General features: G+C 40.6%; 3 protein-coding genes across 3 annotated transcripts in view; 2 read left to right on the forward strand and 1 right to left on the reverse strand.

Annotated features, from left to right (window-relative positions):
- Positions 1-412: 412 nt before the first annotated feature.
- On the forward strand, positions 413-18,464 carry zgc:85777 (uncharacterized protein LOC405871 homolog). The gene is given in 9 exon segments (XM_054764348.1): positions 413-634; positions 7,758-7,878; positions 14,828-14,957; positions 15,797-15,903; positions 15,978-16,145; positions 16,219-16,392; positions 16,805-16,966; positions 17,044-17,194; positions 17,285-18,464. Coding segments are annotated over 9 exon segments (1,326 nt in total). The 3' UTR covers positions 17,376-18,464.
- bet1 (Bet1 golgi vesicular membrane trafficking protein) lies at positions 17,676-20,131 on the reverse strand. The gene is made up of 4 exons (XM_054764349.1): positions 19,945-20,131; positions 19,677-19,783; positions 19,529-19,585; positions 17,676-18,283 (listed from the first exon to the last, which is right to left on the reverse strand). Exons 1-4 carry the CDS (start codon positions 19,961-19,963, stop codon positions 18,125-18,127), a joined length of 342 nt encoding a protein of 113 aa, XP_054620324.1. The 5' UTR covers positions 19,964-20,131; the 3' UTR covers positions 17,676-18,124.
- Positions 19,401-20,333, forward strand: part of LOC129173621 (uncharacterized) — a 39,062-nt gene continuing 38,129 nt past the window's right edge. Inside the window, exons 1-2 of the mRNA XM_054764677.1 lie at positions 19,401-19,656; positions 20,105-20,191. Of these exons, the coding sequence (XP_054620652.1) occupies positions 20,142-20,191 (50 nt within the window). The 5' untranslated portion in view covers positions 19,401-19,656; positions 20,105-20,141. The remainder of the gene's footprint in view (positions 19,657-20,104; positions 20,192-20,333) is intronic.

Here is a 20,333-nt window from a genome sequence, read left to right on the forward strand (position 1 = left end):
CTAAGGAGAGCTTCAAAATACAAAAGAAGAAATGGGATTGAGACAAAGAAAAAATTACTAAGCACTTTATTGCAAACAAGCATGAAATTGAAATAGGTTGTTCATCAGCCGATAATAAGAACAACCTTTAAAGGCAAATATGTGGGTTTAGTGCAGTGGTGGGCCCATCTGTCCTTTGCAGAAACTTTTCATGCGATGATGAAAACGTAAAGGTTTTCTCTTTGAAAATGTCTTAAATCCGGGGAAATTAGTCAATCCATTTTAGTAGTTTTGATGGGGTTTTTGAAAATATACACTATTCTTAACGTATATGTATTTTTCTGTTTATCTTTCTGTCCAACCTAATCATGTAAATATTTCGGAAAAGTTTATTTTTATTTTATATAAGCCATATACACAAATGCTTTTGCGCATGCGCGACTGATTCCAAACAACAATGGCGCTTGTCAGTGGAGCACAGCGTTTAAACCGTCTTGTCAACAGCCGTCCTTTCCTCAAATGTTCCTCATTTGGAGTCCGGTCATTTGCTGATCATGTGTCGGCAAAAACGGCAGCATCCAGCGCCCCTGAGACCTCGGTCGACCATATAATCTACACGCCAGAGCACTTTGCATTAAAGGAATCCCTCAGAAAGGTACGAGAGGTTTGCTAACAAACACTTAGCAAGCGTTTAGCGTTATGTAAAGTAAGTTAGTGTTCACACTTTAGTGTCTTAACGATGAAGTGCAAAGGTTGCACGCCAGCTGCAGTGCAATTAAAAGTGGGTGAGAGGTCACTGTGTGAGCGCTTGAACTATACTGTATACACCCTCGCAGGTCATAATTACACAGGTTGCACGATCTCATGGTATCCAGTGCAAAAACTGCATCACAAGGTTTGCTTTTACAAATATATTCATGCCAACATTATTATAGAGGTAAATGAACATTACGCTGGAGCTTATTGCTAATAGTGAGTACGTAAATTACAGCGAGCCCGCAGTAAATTGCATCTTTGAAAAGTCAGTAATTAAATTCAAAAAGTCAAACTCAAATGTTGTATAGATTCACGCCACGCAAAGTTAAATATCTTAAGAATGTATTTCTTAATCATTTAGCTAATTATATCTTGTAGTTAACAAAAAAACACAAATTCAGTATCTCAGCGGACGTTACAAACTGTCCAAAAAAAAGAACATATTCTAATCGGCAGATTAGAACTGTAAAAGTTCCTGAGCCTTTAATTGGTGTTATTGTACAAACACCAAAAACACACAGTCGGCATGTAACAAATGCAATTGGGGGGAAAAAAAACTACAATAAGAGAAATGCTGCAAGATAAAAAAAAAAATGCAAAAGAAAATGCTGCAAATGCCAAAAATATCCACAACTCCAAAAACAACTGCATGAGACAAACGCTGCAAGTTGACAGAATGGGATCGTAAGAACGTAAGTTTGCCAGGGCTACCAGGCGAGACAGACTTTTGAAGAGGCCAAAAAATATGTATAAAAAAAAAAAAAACACTTGGCGGTAATATTTTCCAATATTATTGCGCAACCAATTCACATAGCTAATGTGTGTGGGTGCGTCGGGTGTGTGTGCGGTGCGAGTGAGGAGGACAACAGCTACGTTTTTCTGAAAACAACAAGCTCACAACAGTAAAGCCAATATGTGAATTACACCCGGTATCCGATATTTCTAGCAGCTAAGATTTCATGAAAAGCTCCTAAAATCTGCTTTTAAGGAATGCTCTTGCGATGCGTTTTCTCGTGTCTAAACCTCTACACCCTACTCTCCTGGAGACATTTTTTACGGAAAAAAAATCTTCACTATGGTAACCTATAATTTTATCTTTTCGTACGGTATGATGACATTATGGATGATCCCCATTGTTAGGTTGCAGCTGCACTAATATTGCATCACTGCACCTATCAGGCATGAGGTAAATGCGTCATGTAGCACGTAGTATGTGGTTGAAGAACTATGACTGCATCTGATGCGTGCATATTTTTTTGACACAGATCTTATTAGCTTGTGCAGACGTGCCTAATGAAGATGTTGACAGTCAGGTATAATTGTTGTTGCATTGTGGCTCCAGTGTATGGAGTCAGTATATAAAATCCCAAAACTTGGAGCATAGTTTTGACTGCAGTGCGGATGCTGTACAGTGTTTGGCAGGGGGTTATGGTCCAAAACTAGCTGCCTCTGCTGTTGGAGACTTTTATCTGATGTTTGTTTCACTCCCCAGATGCTGACCCAAATCAATACTGTGATAAAACATGTACACCTCCTGCTCAGATCTATAATGAGGCAATAGTTTGTTGTTGGCTTGCTGGACTTCCGTGATATCACAACTTTTTGCTCTTTGAGGCTGGGTAATTCTAGTCAATAAGCCCCCTTTGCTTTTAATACAGAGTGTATTGCCACAACTACAGCATCTTTCCCAGGAACACATGAAACTCTTCAAAAGGATGAAGGCGCTGGTGTACTAAAACAGGGGCGCTCGCACTTTTTCAGCCTGCAACCTGCTTTTATAATGACCCAAAGATCTCCCTCCTACTATAAACATACACGATATATACTGTATATTATAAATATGAGTATTTATGTACAACGGACATAAATATCAGGGGTGCAGGCACTTTTTCAGCATGCAAGTTACAAGTCAACATGATCTATCTCATACTATAAAGCATACAACATACAAAAGTTTACAGGGAATCAAAGTAGTTGATATCATTCAGTAATCGTGGTGTATTTAGCAGTGTTCGGGTTTGTTTTTCTTATTAATTCTAGTCAAACAGGCAGCCTAACATTTTACAAATCTAATGTGCAGATCTACAAGTTATGGTCAGCCTTAATAATCAGTCTTGTTTTTTATTTATTTCAGACACCAGGCAGACGTTTGTACATAAGGAGTCCAAAAATAACCACAACATCTTAATTTAGGGCAGACAGCAAATATGTTGCGGTAAAACAGGGGGAAGCATATTGTGTGACTAAACCTTCAAAGGATGCGAGGAAAATGAACTAGCATTGAGAATATGGGAAGGATGGAAATGTAAAAAGGAAACACAGAACAATATGCTGGTAGGACGGGAAAAGGAACTCCAGTCGGGATGGTTTATTAAAAGAATCCACTGAAGGATAATGGGCCTTTTTTTTTTTTCTATTGGGTCATAGGGAAATCCCTCCATGACTGTTGAAGGTTAGACTTACACAGTGCCATTTTGCATTAGTGCTACAAAAGCAGTCCACCACAATAAACGTATATATAAGCGATTAATTGAGCTTAGAACTTAGAATCGTGTTGTTTGAGTTCAACCAATGGTTAAATTAATTGTTTATTAAAGCAATTGCGGCAAAATGGAGTGCACCACTCTGATGCAACCAGCAGAGGTGCTGTCTATTCAGTGTCAGTGTGTTGTCTAAAGGACAACGTGGCATCGGCTATGGCACAAATCCTCCAGGCAGCATTATTCTCCTCAAATGAGGAAACAGAAGTTCAGAACATTCAGAAAGGGGAAAAAAAAGTAAAAAATATCAATGAATTGTTAATTTTCCCTACAGTTGATGAAAGAAATGTAGTTTCAATGGCCATCCCTAAGAAAAACGGTCCATTATTATAATGATATCTAATGTAGGAATGTTAGGAGCTAATGAAACCTGGGTTCCCCCACGAAGCCATCATTTGTAACTTAATATGGTACTAATGTTAGCTAGTTCACTACCAGAATCCACACTCTCCCTTTTTATTTACAATTTCTATCACTTTAATTTCACTTACTGTGCAGTGTTCAGCATGTTAGATGCGCATTGACGACGGAGTTGCTTTGTTTTGGAAGGCTGAACTGACATTAGCTCAACAATTTCCACAGAGAAGGTCAGTGTTGTGTTTTATATCTCGCTGACACTCTCTGCAAGACCTGATAATGCAACGTTCCTGACCCTGGCTTCCCACGTGACTGTCTGCTGATGTGAAACGGTGTTGGTATGTAACCCAAATAGTCCACAATAACCTTTGTGAAACCATGCAGCATCCCTCCCCCAAAGGCCCCGTATGTTTCCCGTCCCAGCTCGCTCTCTCGAACCCTCCCTTTCCCTCCTCAGGATCTGAACTTTGAACATGGGTGACTTAACCTTGGAATAACAGCAAGTTGCCTTTTACTGTTTGCTCTCACAAGCAGTTTTGATTGTAGCGCAGGCTTTCCAAGGTCATACTTTCACTCGCAATAACAGACTTGATTTAACGGCTTACTGAAAGAACAATAAAGTAGGGAGTACAGTCCCTAATCCTTAATAATGCGGGCGCCTAATTTACCGAGCGTTATTATTGGTTGAGGCTTATTTGATGATTCCATTCTATACTAAATGCCACTTCTATTTAATAATTAATAGCATGTTGTCTTTAGCAGAGGAATATATTTGTCAGGGAAAGTGTGCTCATGAACAGAATTCAAAGATTGGTAGACTATAATCCCAACATGGAACATCAGTATATTCCTTTTGATTACCACTTCCAATGGAGAAGGTCATGTGTGCTAGTTTGTTACCAGCAGAACTCAAAAAGCTATTGACAGACTCGGATTTGGGTGACTGGGTTACCTTTCAGTCATAGTCTCGATCCCAAATCAAATTACCTTTTGATCATGCTTTGGAATCGGCATCTGAATTTGGATCTGTTTTGTAACTTGGAAGTGACCAGTGTTTTCTATCATAATTTAGTGGCCTAGTGGTTATTGGTTACCATTTTGGCCTCACAGTCAGGAGATGGAGGGTTTGAATCAGCTATGGACTTTTTATTGTCAATAAATCTACAGTTTTGTTGATGCCTTTATTAGAGATATATATAATATATATAATATGTTTTTTTCAGGGCTGATACCGATTTTTAGTAGTCAGGGAGGCTAATAAAGCAGGCCTTACGTCCAGACATACGTGTTACCACACGCACGGGCTCTGGCCATGGCCAGCACGTAAAGGAAGTAGGGTACCAGAGGGGTTGTAAGTGTGTCGTACCTATGGAGCAAGTGATTTATGACATCCACGTGCTTGCCGCTCGCCCTCCGTTGGTAGCTTTTAGATCGCGAGTGCGGCGTGCGACTCATGCGTGCTCGGTGAGCTTCATGTATGGCTGTCGTACGTTTCACCCACTGGGGACGTACGTGAGTGGGCATCGTACGAGGCTCGTGCAGCCCACTCACTTCAATTGCAAGGTCGGCGTACTGGCTTCCTACGGCTATCGTGACCGGGAGAACCAGAGTGTACAGCAGGAAGAGTTGCCCGGTGTGGCCGGGTAAGGCGCATTAATGTCGGATATGCTATGTGAGCAGCCACCGCGCGTCTCGGAGGTCGGCAGAACCAGAGTGTACAGCTGGAGGAGTCGCCCACTGCCGGAGGAGCCGCTGCCGTGGCTGGGCAATGTGCACAATGTACTTTTAAACTTGCGACACACGCAAGTGTCAGGCACTCCTCATCTGCCTTGACCTTGCGACCTGGCAGCGTGCAAGGTTTTCCTGCATGCACGCAGAAAATTATTTGTATACCAATTTTCTTCCTTACGAGCTTTGCGGGCTGTCTGCGGGTTTGAAAATCCGTGCAGGCCACGTGCGTGTCTCTTGAGATTTTCCCCATTTTTGCACGTAGCCAGCACGTGGCAGCACGTACGTCGGGATGTAAGGCCCGCTAAAAGTGAAAACACTGGCGACAAAAATGTTTATTAGGTTGAAAACGTTTTTTTATATTAAATATATGACTGGAAAGAAAAAAAATTTAATAATAACTATCATGGATTCCATATTACTATAGATGAAAAAATAGTGCAGTAGTGTTTGTGCTTGTGGTTAAGGAAGACGTAGTCACCAATGCAATTCCAATCTGCAATTCCAAGATATTTTTTATGATGCCCGTATTTTGTGTACACAATTTAGACGGTATGCGGCTCTTATTTTGAAGGCCTGAAGTGTGTTGTGTGTTGAATGTGTCTTGATGGTTAAGACAGCTGGGTGCAAACATAAACGTGCCTCCTGTCCTTGTTTCACTCAGAGCTTGCGCGACATCAGCAGGTATGGTCAAAGCAGGTATGGTCAAACGCACTAAAACGCAACACGGTGTAAAGTCTCTCATACAGCCTGAGTCGCACACGCACATACAGCCGCACGAGCATGCTCTGTTGAACCAAGCGAGCTGAGCTCGCTTCGTTCACGCTCTGTAAGAGAGGAGTTTGGACATTTTTTTGCCAACTTTGGCTGTATCTAGAGGCCAAAATAGTTTTAAATTGATCTCTTATCGGCCGTCGAATTTAAGAAAAAAAAGGCCAATGCCGATATGTGTCAAAATGCAGAATATCGGCCGATTATCAGTCCATTACTAGTCTGTTTGACATGGTAAAGGTACGGTGGCAAAACATCATATTTTCCCCGGATATGTTCTATATTTGACCTAATAAAAAAGTCAGTCATTGGCCAGTCTATATGTCAATCAACACCCAAGAAAACTACCAAATGTGTCTCTTAGTGTTTTTTATATTTACTCAATTCAATATGCTAAAACTATTTAGTAACCGCATACAATACTGACTTCTTCCATCAACACCAAGTAGAGCAGAGTACAGTAGTTTATACTTCAGGTGCTGAGTGCTCACAGAAATAGGTTGGTCATTTCGAAGCACTTCTCCACCAGTGAACCACTTCCCGATCCCTAAAATGAGTCGCAGCGCCAAAGTTCACCTGTTTCAAAGTTTATTTTAAAGCCAGTTGTTTACCTGCTCCTCACTCTCGGCGACAGGCTTTGGGTCATGACTCACAGAATCTGCCGCACGTGACAGAGACGAAATGAGTCTTGACACAGCTTTGCTGCCGAAGAGGAAAGATGACCACTCTCGTTGAAGAATCAGATGCAAAATTTGGTAGAAAGATGAGTGAAATCCACTGTATCATCCCACTTAGTGTGTCGAATGTGTGAGATGATTGTTGTACAACCGAAAATGATGCTGCTAGCTTTGACCTTTTGCCTGTTGACCCTTTTTGAATGAGAAAATCCAGTAAACCCATCCACCTCCTACTATTGTGAAAGCTTTGGGACAACCATTTATTATATTGACACAAGTATAAGAAAAAAGTATTTGGAATTTAGGGGTTTCTACATTTCTATCGACAGGATTGGTGAATTGCTGGCTAAATGGACAGAAATTCTTATAGACATAGAACCAAATCTCATCTTCCCATTTCTGCTGTACTGTCCTGTGCCTTTGTTCATCTCGGTGTCCTAGCTACATCGTCTCTCGTTTTCTTTTCTTTCTTTCTTTTTTTTTTAGCATATGTGATTTACACTTCAATGTTCAGGGTTGGAATTGGGTCCAAGCCATTCATCTGCTTCTGGCATATTGTATGTCACCAGCTGAGCCGTTTAAAACATGTACACAAAGGGGAATACCCATGTTTGCTGTCACTGTATTCATCACCGCTATCATTACAGATTCACTGTGCAATGCATTTTCCCAGGCTGCTCTTTATTCATTGATATGTAATGCCTTTTTGGAGCTGTCCGCTTGAGATAGATTACATGGACTTAAGTGTACATGTGCACCACACAGCAGGAAACTCATGTATGTGGAACTGCCACCGCATGTCTTTTTTTCCTCTTGTAATGTAAAGTCGTTGGGGTTGTGGGAAGTGATGGGATAGCAGGGCCACCATTTGTTATGAAGCTCATGCATACATGCGCACAAATGCATATCCCGTATGTTGTATATTTACAGAAATCCATGTCTCCTGCAGATAATCGACCAGGAGATTAACCCGTTTGTTGATCAGTGGGAAGCAGAGGGGAAGTTTCCAGCCCATAAAATATTCAAGATCCTAGGAAACGCTGGATTTCTTGGAGTTAACAAACCAGTTGGTAAGATGTGCATTTATGTCTTTCGATGCGAGGACTGGGTCTAAAAGTTCATATAATTCAGTCTACAACAAATGACGTACTGTCACAGCTGAACTTTGTTCCTCTGTCCAGAGCAGTAACATATATTGACAGGCTGAACAATGAAATGCTCTTGCACTAGGTGACAGAAGGTACATAATTAACCAGTGTATAGACTTTTTGTGACGTTTTTGTTTGGTGGAATGCTGTGAAATTTGTCTACTATACACATGTGCCTGGGCTCAGTAAAGGTTGGGACACGCTGTGGTAGAGGGTAGTACTTCAAAATCACTGCATCACTGTTTTGTACAAAACGAAACTGACAATTCCTTGTGAAAAATGATGAGAGTTGAGTTAATCCAGGAGGCTTTGAGGGTTTATCTGGAGAAGAGCGATAAGGGGTAGCTGATGTAAAGAACCAGATACCTTTTGATTTCGCTAGACGTGTGTTGTCTCAAAATATATCCTGAAAGGCAATAACAGTCCAACTTTAGGTTCAGTGTTTACATTTGAGTTCTAAGTACAATGTTTAATTTTTTTCAATGTGTTTTCAAGGGATCCTTTAAAACTTACTTCCATCCATTTTCTATGCTGCTTGTCCTCACTAGGGTCGCGGGGGTAGGCTGCAGCCTATCCCAGCTAACTTTGAGCGAGAGGCAGGTCGCCAGCCAAATGCAGATCTTGGACACCCCTTGTCTATGCTTTTGTTGTAGTTGTGAATTATCACCAGCAACAAACCGAGGATCGTCTTGACGGACAGCCAATCGGATTGCCCGGATCAGGGCCGGTGACATTTTTTGGGTTTACCACTTGACTTTTTTTATTCTTAACCCCCAGGATCTTTTAAGAAGTTTCAAAAGACTTTCTTACTGCTTCAAACCTAAGCAACGAGAGGCCTTGCTTATGCAGCTCAACAATGCGACTGCATTCAAAGAGCCTTTGTCACGAAGAGATCATGACAGTGTGAATACCTGTCAGACAATAGAATTTAATTAATTTTTGTCAAGATTTTGGCTTTTGAAAGCTGTGGTCTTAAACGTTTCATCAGCTGATGAGCGATCCAACCGTGCAAAATGTAAATTCTTGCAATTTTTTCAAACGGTTTTAAAATGTTGACCAATTTCTCAGTTTAAACTGCAGGCCAATCTGAGAATATCCAATTCCATGCATTTAATTTTGTTTTTGCGCTGCAATATCCCATGTCCAAATTGGGCCACACCTCTGGGGAAAAAAAAATACATGAATTGTGTCACCATGTAGTGAAAATCCGGCTGATTAAAAATTAGAATCAGTTATCAACCTTGTTTAGACGTGTTAGTAAGCAAACAGACAAATGCAGTTGCACCACTCTGCCCGCTGATAAAATGTATTTAGCCTTTAGCCATGAAGTGACGCTAGTGTCTGTTTGTTTGTCTGACACATTTCAGTTGTTTTGAATCATCCAGTCAACTACATAGTAGTAGATGGATTACTCATCTGGGCCACCTGGACGTGTGGATCATTTCACATTTCCATGATTTATATGGAGCATATCTAGGAATTTCTAAAGAGCCTTAGCAACATGAACAACACATGGAAGCAGTTTAATCTAAGAAATGATGATAGGTTAGTGATTGCAGAGTGTGTTTCAAACCGGCCTTAGCGTTGAACCAAAAATGCATGTCGCTCCACTGGTGTTTTCTATGAACAGTGCTTTGAAGTGTTCCCACTAGTGTCTCAGCAACTTCCTGCAACAGCTGTCGGCTAACAGTTAATCCAGATGTTTGCACAGATGTGTTACTTATAAAGGATGGAAGACGAGAAGACATTTTTCCTCGGCTGTATTGTTTGACAGTCAAGATAATTTTAATTGCATGAATGGAATTTAAGGTCATCAGGAATACACACAACTGTTATCCTGCAAGAAAAATTGAGTCTTTTTTTTTTTTTTTTTTTCATCAGATTCCAACTCGGTTAACAAACTTAGCTGCTTGTTTGTATGGAGGGTCTTGTCAAGAAAATAATTAAAATGGGAAATTGATCAACTTTATTTTAAATGGTGTTTGCATTTAAATAAATTCAAGTAGAATTTTTATTTAAGAATAATAAAATATATATATATATATATATATATATAATTTATGTATGTACATATATACACATATAGACTACAGGAGGGTATTGTATATATTTATATCTAGGGATGCGCAGATCAATCGGCCACCGATCAATATCGGCCGATTTCCATTAAAAAAAAAAAACATGTGATGCCTTTGAAAGCCGATCACAAAAAACTATTTTTTTTTAAATGTAAATATCCTTTAGTTTCAGCCTCTCAAATGTCAGTGTTTATTAATTTCCTTAGCCATCCATAAAAGTCGACCTATTTTCTCTGTGTTTTAGGCAAAACAAGGTATTCACTCACATCAGCTTTGACTCTGGAAAACGGTGACAAAGAAGACATTTTGCCTTTTTTCTGATACACAAACTGTATTTGGTTCATATTGATTTGGTCTGTCTAGGGCCACACCGATTGCTCGATTAATGAAAACAGATTAATCGCCAAAGAAAATATTGTTAGTTGCAGCCCCACTACAATATAACAGAAGTATAGTCTCCTGTTTTTTTGGAGGGGGGGGGGGGGGCTTTTTAGCAAATTCTTAATTTCTAGTTTCGCTATCACATTTCCGTACAACCACATTCTAATGACACTTCATTTTATGACATAAACAGCGTAGGTCGTAAGTCTATCGAAGAAGATTTCACCAGCATTGTGTAGGTCAGGGAAGCGGGCGGGTGAGGGAATTAAAATGTGCTGAGTACACACGCCCGAAGCATTAGTTGACAGGATTAGAGAGCGACAGACTCAGGGGAGGACTGTGCAAAGACTATTCAATTATCAGGTAGCAGAGTCCTTGCAGTGATGCACCGTACAGCAAACACATCAAGATATGTATTTGCTATCTGCACACATACAGGCAGCACAGGGAGACGGGAATTAGTTGAGCCCAGAGGAGTGCAATGTAAACATGGTGACAAGCCAAGTAATTGGTATCAATATTTACAAACAACATTTGTAAATATGGATACATATACTATGACAGTACGGTTGTCCCTCGCCACTTGGCGGTTCAAATTTTGCGGCTTCTCTATCACAGTTTTTCAAAAACACATTAATTAATAAATGATGCTGTTTTGTGGTTGAATATGGCCTATTTGTCAAAACATATGCATATTTAATATTTAAATATTTAAGTATTTCTTTCCTAAATCAAGCATTTTCAAGCACAAACATGGTTAAATGGACTACAATACAAATATAAGGCATTCCAAAGACGCATTCAAAGATTTTGACATAGTATTCTAAACTAGTCACTAGGTGTCAGTAATGTTGGTGTGAAACACACAATCACCAAATGACACCAAACAACAGGCTTTTATTGCAGGTTTGAATGACAACAGGCACAGTAATCCCTAACCTGGGTTACTCTGAAACCCCCAACATCACTTCTTGTCCGCAACTCACTCACTCTCCCTGAGAGAACATATTTACGGCAACACACACGAGCACAAGTCATATTTATGTCTTAGGTGGCTTGCTTACTTGGATTATGTCTACTATATTTGGGTAATACGAGTGTAAATGTGATATAGGGGTGTTATTTCGTGTCTAGAGGGCGCTGATAATGTTAAAAACCGTATTTAGAAGGTCGTAAAGATGTTTTGTACGTGCTAATGAATGTTTTTTTGTGGAAATTCACATCACGATAGGGTCTGGAGCCAACTAAGCGCGATAAAAAAACGATTATTGTACAGTATTCTGTTTTTATAGGTTAGTTGCTAACATACAAGACTAATTGAGGCAAAATGCAGTGCACTACTCCGCTGCAACCAGCAGAGGCGCTGTTGATTCAGTCTCAAATAGTTTGTGATTTAAAGGAGTACAACAAAATGTAAGATATTTTGCAAGTTTAGCTACATCCATCCATATTATGAACGATATCTATAAATGATATATATAGATTAGCCCTTCCCCACGACTTTAAAGATTAATAAAAACACAACAATCATGGGTTCATTGCCTCAAATATACATCAAAATTCAAGTAAATTAAATTCAAGTAAAGTAAATTCAAGTAAAGTAATTAAATCAGATAGTAATTAGTTTTGTCTAAAATGCAGTTTGTTTTGTCTTAGATCTTCAGGTGGATCTGGATGAAGTGTAAAGGCTTTTTCAACCGTCCGTGCTCTCCGAGTGCTCTTGTTCCTTTTTTCCTGTTGCTTTAAGAAACTGCCGCTGTGTTGTTATGACCTATTTTTCACCTAATCTAATTTGAAACTACATAGAAAGTACAGCCTGAGTAGACATGTCCCAGTTGCTCCAGTCCTCCCCATGGACTGTTTCTCTGGGTTCACTGATGTATGAGTTTGGAAACAGGGGTTGGTGAATCTTTAAAAGTAAAAGAATCTGAATAAAGAGATTGCCCTGTTGTACATAATTCTTCTAAAAAGTGCACAGACAGTGTTTGTAATATTGTGCTGTATATATTTCCCATAACAAACTGTTAAGAAGAGGGCCTGTTTAGAACTTTTGTAGCCGTGTTTTGCGTGTTCAAGGGAAGTCCTTATTACCTGTCAAAACATGGGAACAGGAAGTTTTCCTAAGATAGCCCTGTCGAGGGAGAAGACAGTGATGACCCCTGGCTCCCTGCCTGGTTTCCTCTGCTCTGACAGGGAGGAACCCGTCGTTCACACCGTGGCGATGGCAACCTCGCTGACAGACAGAAGCTGGCAGCCTGAACTGTTTCCCATCTCGTTTAGATAAATATCGTTGCATGAGTGCTGCTTTAGTAATACCCTGACGAATCTAGTTTTTCCCCCACTGCGACATGACTAACACTGTGACGTATCATATTTGATGCGATTGAGATAGTGATGCATACAATTGATCAGTCATATTTTTTGCTGCTCAATATACAATATGTATCCTGGACAAAAGTATAAATACAAATGTGACATTACAGCTGTTGCTATGCTGTTTTTGCGGGATTTCTGTCGAAGTAAAGATGTGTGAGGCATGAACAAGTGGTTCAAAACATTTTTTTACTTACAGTCGTCCCTTGCTACGTCGCAGTTCAGAACATCACTCCCTCACCGGCTTTCAGAAAATCATTAATTAATAAATGCTGTTTCATGGTTGACTGCGCCCTACTATTAGTGAAAAATATTGAAAGACAAGTCATATGTAGTATTCTGGTCACTAGGTGTCAGTAATGTTACATTGACCTTAGATTACATTTCCTTAACACTGCATGGAGTCAGCCACAGCTTGTCTGACATGATAGGGTGGAAAATAGGTGCATGTAAAACTGTAGTTATTGTCTATAAAATGTTTTGTTTTAACATTTTTGGGTGTCTGGAACGGATTAATTGGATTTACATTGTTTTCTATGGGAGAATTTGCTTTGGTTAGAGTCGGTTTTGGTTTGAGTCGAACCTTCTGGGACGGATTAATGGCACCACTGTAAGTCCTTTCCCCTACCTGCTCGAGCTTCATCACAGATTCAACAAAACTAATGATTCACTCGCCCAGCTCACGGGATTCACTGACTCACGGGTGCTCGATGAGGATGCGAGCTTCACCGACTCGCGGGTACTCAACGAAGACTCAAGTTTCATCACATATTGCTCATGTTCGAGTTTCTGCGTATGCGCTCCGTGACGGTCAATCGAGTAGCCCCGTCACTAGTGTGCCTCCCAAAAGCTCAAATCAGTAAAAGGAATAGTTTCCCATCACTACTACCAAGTGAACATGGACTTCAAAATAGCAGTCTCATCCAAAAGTGCAAGTGACAACACAGTAAAGGCTTGAACAGAACATGGTTTACTCCAAACTGTGAGAAGGATTAGGGAAACTAAGGGACCCTGGTTGACGTTGTGTACAGAGTGCTGCACCTTTAAATTCTGTCATTGCACATGAGAGACTATTTGCTTGATTATGGGACCCTACCTGGAGAGAACCTACGCTGAGGAACATCTGCTGCTCGAAAGAAGCATGTGGGTCTATAGGATTGGCATTTCAACCACAGTTTGTTTGTCTTTCTTTTCCCTGCTGTTAAGTTTTAAGTGGGATAAACCTCACCGCTTCCTTCTGTCCACATGATCCGCCGTGGGGTTTCCAGCGTTCACTATCACACCACAGCTGCACCTGTTTCCTCTTAGTTTTGGCTGCCCAGCGTACACGCTTTAGTTTGCTTGGCCTACAATATCTCACTGTTGTGCCTGTCCCCATTTTTGCTCTCCTATTAAGGCCTTTTCTATCGCTAACAGTCCTGTTCATTAAACCGTAACATGTCTGGCAGGTGATGTGCAAGGGCTGAAGGCCTCTCGGTGGTAAATGTGTCCATAATTGTTCATCGTCAGCCCATCGTACATTTTACTGCTTCATGTTTAAATGGAAAATGAGTTTAGTGTCAGACCAACATTAGATGATGATGATGTCTATTTTTGTGATGCGTTAAGACTTAAGTTTCTTTCGTTTAGGTGTGCTAAAGTGCATTCATCAGCCATAGCATGATGCACACATGCACAATATGAGCTCCAATACACAAAAGCTACTCTTGTTAGATATGTAGATGTACCTAATGTTGCATGTCAGTGTGCATTGTGAAAGTATAATCTAGTTAATACTGCAAACTGGCTGTTTGTTGGTGTAAATACACGGGGGGAGGGGGGACAGCTGTTCAGTGGAGTGTTTTAAAGCCGATGATGACAGGCTTGGATGAAGCTATGCCTCCTTATGGATATAAATGAAACAAAGTGGTGTGTTATTGTAGACTCTTTAAGTCTATTAAGAACCTGAGGGCTTTTTAAAAAGTATTTCAGTGGCCATCATGGGGGATACTACTGTACCTGTACTAGCTATGCAATCTTTTTCTTTTTCTTTTTCTTAGAATATGGAGGCTTGGGATTGGACTTCAGCTACAGCGTGGCTGTTTCCGAGGAGCTGGGTAGCATCCGCTGTGGAGGCATCCCCATGGCTATCGGCGTTCAGACCGACATGACTACTCCCGCACTGGCCAGGTAACAATTCTGTAAACCTCCTGCATTGCATGGCCTCAATCCCTTTGTCCTTACCATCCGCCTCCAGCTCCGTTTGGCATCATGCCTGTGTGGAGATGCACATTTAGCCCGTGGAGCAAATCTGCCTCCAGTACGGGCTACTTTTTACGATAAGGATGACAAACATGTCTTGTCTTTAGTACATGCACATGTTATGACTTACGATTGAAAAATAACGGGCCTTCTTCACCAAAATCTTGCACTTTGTCCAGACGTTTGTACCAACGTGCGTGTTTCCTTAAATTTGTTAATTTAAGCTATTTAAATTAACAAATGGCTATCAATACTTCATCACAATCATGCTTTTTAATTACCCAATTGTAGTTTTTCCGTAGGAAAAAAGTCTCTAAAAAGGAGGGATCATTTTATATTTGGGCCAAGAGATGAAGAATAGAGGGACAGACAAGTCCATTACATTTGTGGTCCTTGTCTCACATTGCTTTTGTTTGGGGCATTCAAAAATACAGTCTGTTGTTTGGCCTTCAATTAACATTAAACCCCCGGTGGATGTGATATGATGGAGTTTGTCTTGAAAAAGTAGCCTTTTTTCGCTCTGTTGTTGCAATAAAGTGACTGCTGGTGACACGACGTGGAGCTCATAGAAACAGGTGGTCTCAAGAGTTTAATTAGGGGAAACAATTCCAGGCTGAAATGAGGATAAAACAGTTTCCCAAAATGTAGATGCAGTTGCAGAGTATCTATGCATCAGAGCACTGTTATTTTTGTTGCCACATTTGATTTTGTCAGTCTTGTTGACATGCTAAGTTGTTGACTGTGTGTGCGTGTGTGTGTTTGTGCAGGTTTGGTTCAGCTGAGCTCAAGAAAGAGTTTCTGCTTCCAAGCATCCTGGGGGACAAAGTTGCCTGCCTTGGAGTTAGTGAAGTTGGGGCGGGTTCTGATGTGTCAAGTGCGTACCAGTCTTTTCTTCGTCAAGTCGTGTGTGCTTCTTCACTGAATGAAGCCTTTTGTTCAAACTTCCAGACATTAAGACCAAGGCAGTGAGGAAGGGGGATGAATACGTGATCAACGGGGGCAAGATGTGGACCACCAACGGCATCCAGGCCGATTGGATGTGTCTTCTCGCCAATACCAGTGATGGACCCCCACACAGGAACAAATCCCTCATTTGTTTGCCCATGAACTTGCCAGGTAGGATCAGCATGTAACGGCAATATGACTTGTCCTTAGTCACGGGTTGATTGTTGCCTTCTCCGCATTGTAGGAGTCCACATTGCCCGGAAGATCGACAAACTGGGCATGTGGTCATCAGACACGGCCGAAGTGTTCTTTGAGGACGTACGCGTTCCATGCAAGAACATCATTGGCCAGGAGGGCATGGGTTTCACCTATCAGATGCTCCAGTTCCAAGAAGAGAGGCTCTGGGCTGTGGCCAATAGTGAGAGAACTTTACTGCTTATCATTCCTCATTCTTTCTATTATATCACTCATTTTCCACAGAATGTACTGCCAGGGTTCCATTCCGTGATGTGATTTCCTTGTAAACAGGGAGGTTCAGTTCACTAGTTCAAGCAATTATAATCTCATGTAAGAATGTTTACTTTGAATGTTTACTTCTACCAGACGTTGCAGCAAACTGTACTTTTTAAATTTAAACCTTTTATTAGTGGATCTTGCTTAAGTTTTGGTTACACTATAAGGGGCAAATACAATGTGTCCCAAAAATTAGATGTCACTTTGTCTCGTAACAGCCAGTTCTCGCTCAAATGATCTTAATGAAGTAAAATTTGATCTCATTAGACCATTCCTATGCAGAATACTCACACTAATAACTTATAATCTACTTCCAGTCCTGACCACCATGGACATCGTCATTCAGGAGACCATCAACTACACTCGCCAGAGGAAGATCTTCAGTCAGCCCGTCCTCTACCACCAGTCGGTCCATTTCAGGCTGGCTGAGCTGCAGTCAGAGGTAGAGCTGCTGCGTGCTCTCCTCTACCAGGCCACAGGTGAGGCGTAATTTATCTTAAAGCCTTGAGAACATGCCTGAATGGGAACCAGATGTTCTCCTCTGTGAATCTTTCAGCATTGTATATCAAAGGCAATGATGTCACCAAGTTGGCGTCCATGGCCAAATTAAAGGGGGGCCGTCTGGCCAGGGAATTGAGTGACAGCTGTCTCCAGTACTGGGGAGGGATGGGCTTCACCAGTGATGTGCTAGTCAGCAGATTCTACAGGTATCCACTAGTGGGGCACATAAGGGGTTTAAATGGGCCATGATAGTGTACATACGGATAAGATCACACTTTGCCCTCTCGTTTCCACAGGGACTCCAGGTTAATGTCCATTGGGGCAGGGGCCGACGAGGTCATGCTCGGAATCATCTGCAAATACATGGACACGCTACCCAAGAAGTGATGTCATCAACTAGCCTGATGGGATTCTTCTCAAACTCAATTTTATAAAAATCACTGAAGTGAACTTAAACTTTGCTAGATGACATGAAGTGCTGCCTTTTAACTGAATGTGATTAAAAGCAAATATTGCCATTTGTCTAAGTAACAAAGTGACCTTTTATTAGGGCATGCTATTTGTATTGATTTCATGTAAATATTGCTCCTCCTTACCTACTACAAGAATGACTAAATATGTACAGTATACCATTGTTCTGTCATCAGGAGCTGAAAACAAACCGCTTTTTGATAAACACTCATTGGGTAAAGATCATAAAATGTTTATTTACATTGAAAACATGTAACAATGTACTGTAGAAATCACAATGTTGCATGCTGGTATTTTGTACAGTTGGCATACTCTATAATATGCTTATTAATTCCTGAGAGCAATTAATCTAAACGATGTCTCTCAGAGGGGATTCTGTAACTCAGTGTCGTTTGCATAATACACTGATTATAATACACACTCAGCTGTCATTACTTTATTTTGTCAACTATGGCATTTCTCAACTTGTAATCATGTTATCTTCCATGTTACACTGCTAAGTCTCATCACATAAGTCCCTGCACACCAATATAAATTTGCTTACATCAGCAGTGTATTTTTGGAGATGTGAAATACATAAGACCGTTTAGCCTTTATTTTTTTTTTTATCTGCTTGAGTCATTCCGAGCAAGAAAGCGCTTGGTTCAAAGTCCACCGAGATCCTGCTATCCCCTCAACTTGAGGAACCAGTAGAGTACGAAGAAGACAAAAAAGCAGAAGAGCAGCATGTAGCACAACAGTTTCGTCTGACTGCCTCTGGACAGCTGCTTGACCCGGCCAATGGTGGCGCCGAGCAGCCCGCCTGTTGAATCAAAGTCACTGTCCTAGTTTTGGAATCAAAGAGACGTAAGAAATCATCAATATAACAAACTACTTGTTAATAACAAAGACTGTGGTGAAGTGTTACTAGTTTAATGAAGTACAGTGGAACCTGTTAGCGTGTTTTTCAGTTAACGTCAAAAATGTATGCCAAAATTTTGTACATTTTGTTTGGCGTACAATATAAAGTGTGTCTTGTGTTAATACACTGCGTGAGTCCAGCTGTGTTCTTAACGTATTTTTTAATCACAAAATGGCCTTAGCAAGGTAGCTTCTTTGTTTGAAGCTAACAAATCAGTACCGGACGTGTCAGCTAGGTAGCCCGTCTATGATCTCATCAGCGGTTGACTCTCAAAAATGTTAACACAATACACGATTTTATCATTTTACATGCATAAAACTATTCTTAATGCATCTAAATGATGAATTATAGGGATGCACTTACATTTAAGGTTACTTTTACCTTGATGTGAATGTTCCCAAAGACACAATGTGGCAGCGAGACGCAACACGGACACCAGCTTCCTGTTTTGTTCTTGAATTCAATTCAACTGATCCGTGTTTTTCACCTTTATCAAAATGCTGGCACTTGAAACTTTCTGTGGTTCCATGTTGGGTTATTCAGGTGAGAAACACTATTGAATTCAATAAATAACTAATGGCAAAACAGGAAGGAGGTGTCCGTGTGGTGTCTCGCTGCCACGTCATATCTTTGGGAACATTTACATCAAGAGGCACCTCTTCATTGAAGGTAAAAGTAACCTTAAATGTGCATTTATCCCTTTCATTCATCATTTGTATGCATTTGGAATTGTTGACTGCATGTAAAACTATAAAAACCTGCTTTGTGTTAACATTTTTGGCTTTGTTGAACAGATTAATTTACATAACTTATGGAAAAAAAATGTATTCGGTTCGTATCCTGTGCATTGGTTTCAGCACCTTGGCGCGTTTGTTCCATAGAACAATGGCATGAATGGAGTGAACCATTTTGTCACTCATTCAGATGGAGGCAAGCCTCCATCAGGGATCAGGGATCTCCTGATCGTGTGGACAACATGTTATCCATTTGGCCACCATGCGGCTGTTAAAAAAAAAAAAAAAAAAGTATTGTCTCTTTCTTTTAGACCCAATTTCGTGTATCTTCTCGTCTCATGAACAGAGTGCCTCGTAACACCCCTATTCTTAATGCATACAGATGTGGACTCATTTCCAGTGCTTTTATTTTGGATGCGGTGTTACAAACTTACCATATCATCCAACATTTTATTTTGGTACTTCACTTCCGTTCCTATGTCGATGGACAACTGGAAAAAAACAATGTATCAATATCACAAAGTGACTATTAGAACCACAGAGCACGGAACGCTTAGCAACGGTGAGTTGTAACTTTCTTACACTTTTCAAAGCGCTGACTTTGGCTCTCAGTCCCTCCTGTAAGTGTTCATTTTCCTCTTCATACACACTGTATCCACTTGCTACATAGTTTCCAGGTCCTCCGTCGCCTCCAGGAATCGAAAATATAAAGATTATTTGTCTGACATCTACACGTTGAACTAATGTAAACCTGGACCCCTGGAAAACACCCTTCATAATACAATATTAGCCAGGCACCTGCTAGCTAGTCAACAACATAAACCACGCATGCATTTAAGCTTTTTCTTACCCAAGCCTGCGCGCCTCATGGTGAATCACTGGCGTCAAAGCTGTCTATCAGTCTCACTTTACCTGTAATATTTATCAAACGTGATTAAAAATCACACCAGAGATAGAAAATCGGCTCTTGTTAACTGGCAATGTCTGTTGCTTCCCGTGCACGTCGGCAGATGACACGTCATCCTACAGAAAGTGAGGAGGACCAAAATGAAAGCGAGCGAGAAATGGACCATATACATCCACAGCTCAAGTAAATGGTCGGTTCATTTACACACAAACACATATCTACGACTGTCAGATAAGCATTTTATTTACAATATCAGGTAATTATATCAACTATCAATATAATTACTTTGTGATTGTGGTTTGTTATGGCGTAATGCTAGAAGTGTTTGTTAG

This window comes from Dunckerocampus dactyliophorus, chromosome 20 (assembly GCF_027744805.1).
Source record: "Dunckerocampus dactyliophorus isolate RoL2022-P2 chromosome 20, RoL_Ddac_1.1, whole genome shotgun sequence".
NCBI classification, from domain to species: Eukaryota; Metazoa; Chordata; class Actinopteri; order Syngnathiformes; family Syngnathidae; genus Dunckerocampus; species Dunckerocampus dactyliophorus.

Coding starts and splice junctions, on each gene's coding strand:
- bet1 (XM_054764349.1), bottom strand. Junction 19,586..19,676: donor AAGTCAGCGCTTTGAAAAGT/GTAAGAAAGTTA, acceptor GTTTTTTTCCAG/TTGTCCATCGACATAGGAAC. Junction 18,284..19,528: donor ATAAAATGTTGGATGATATG/GTAAGTTTGTAA, acceptor TTCCAAAACTAG/GACAGTGACTTTGATTCAAC.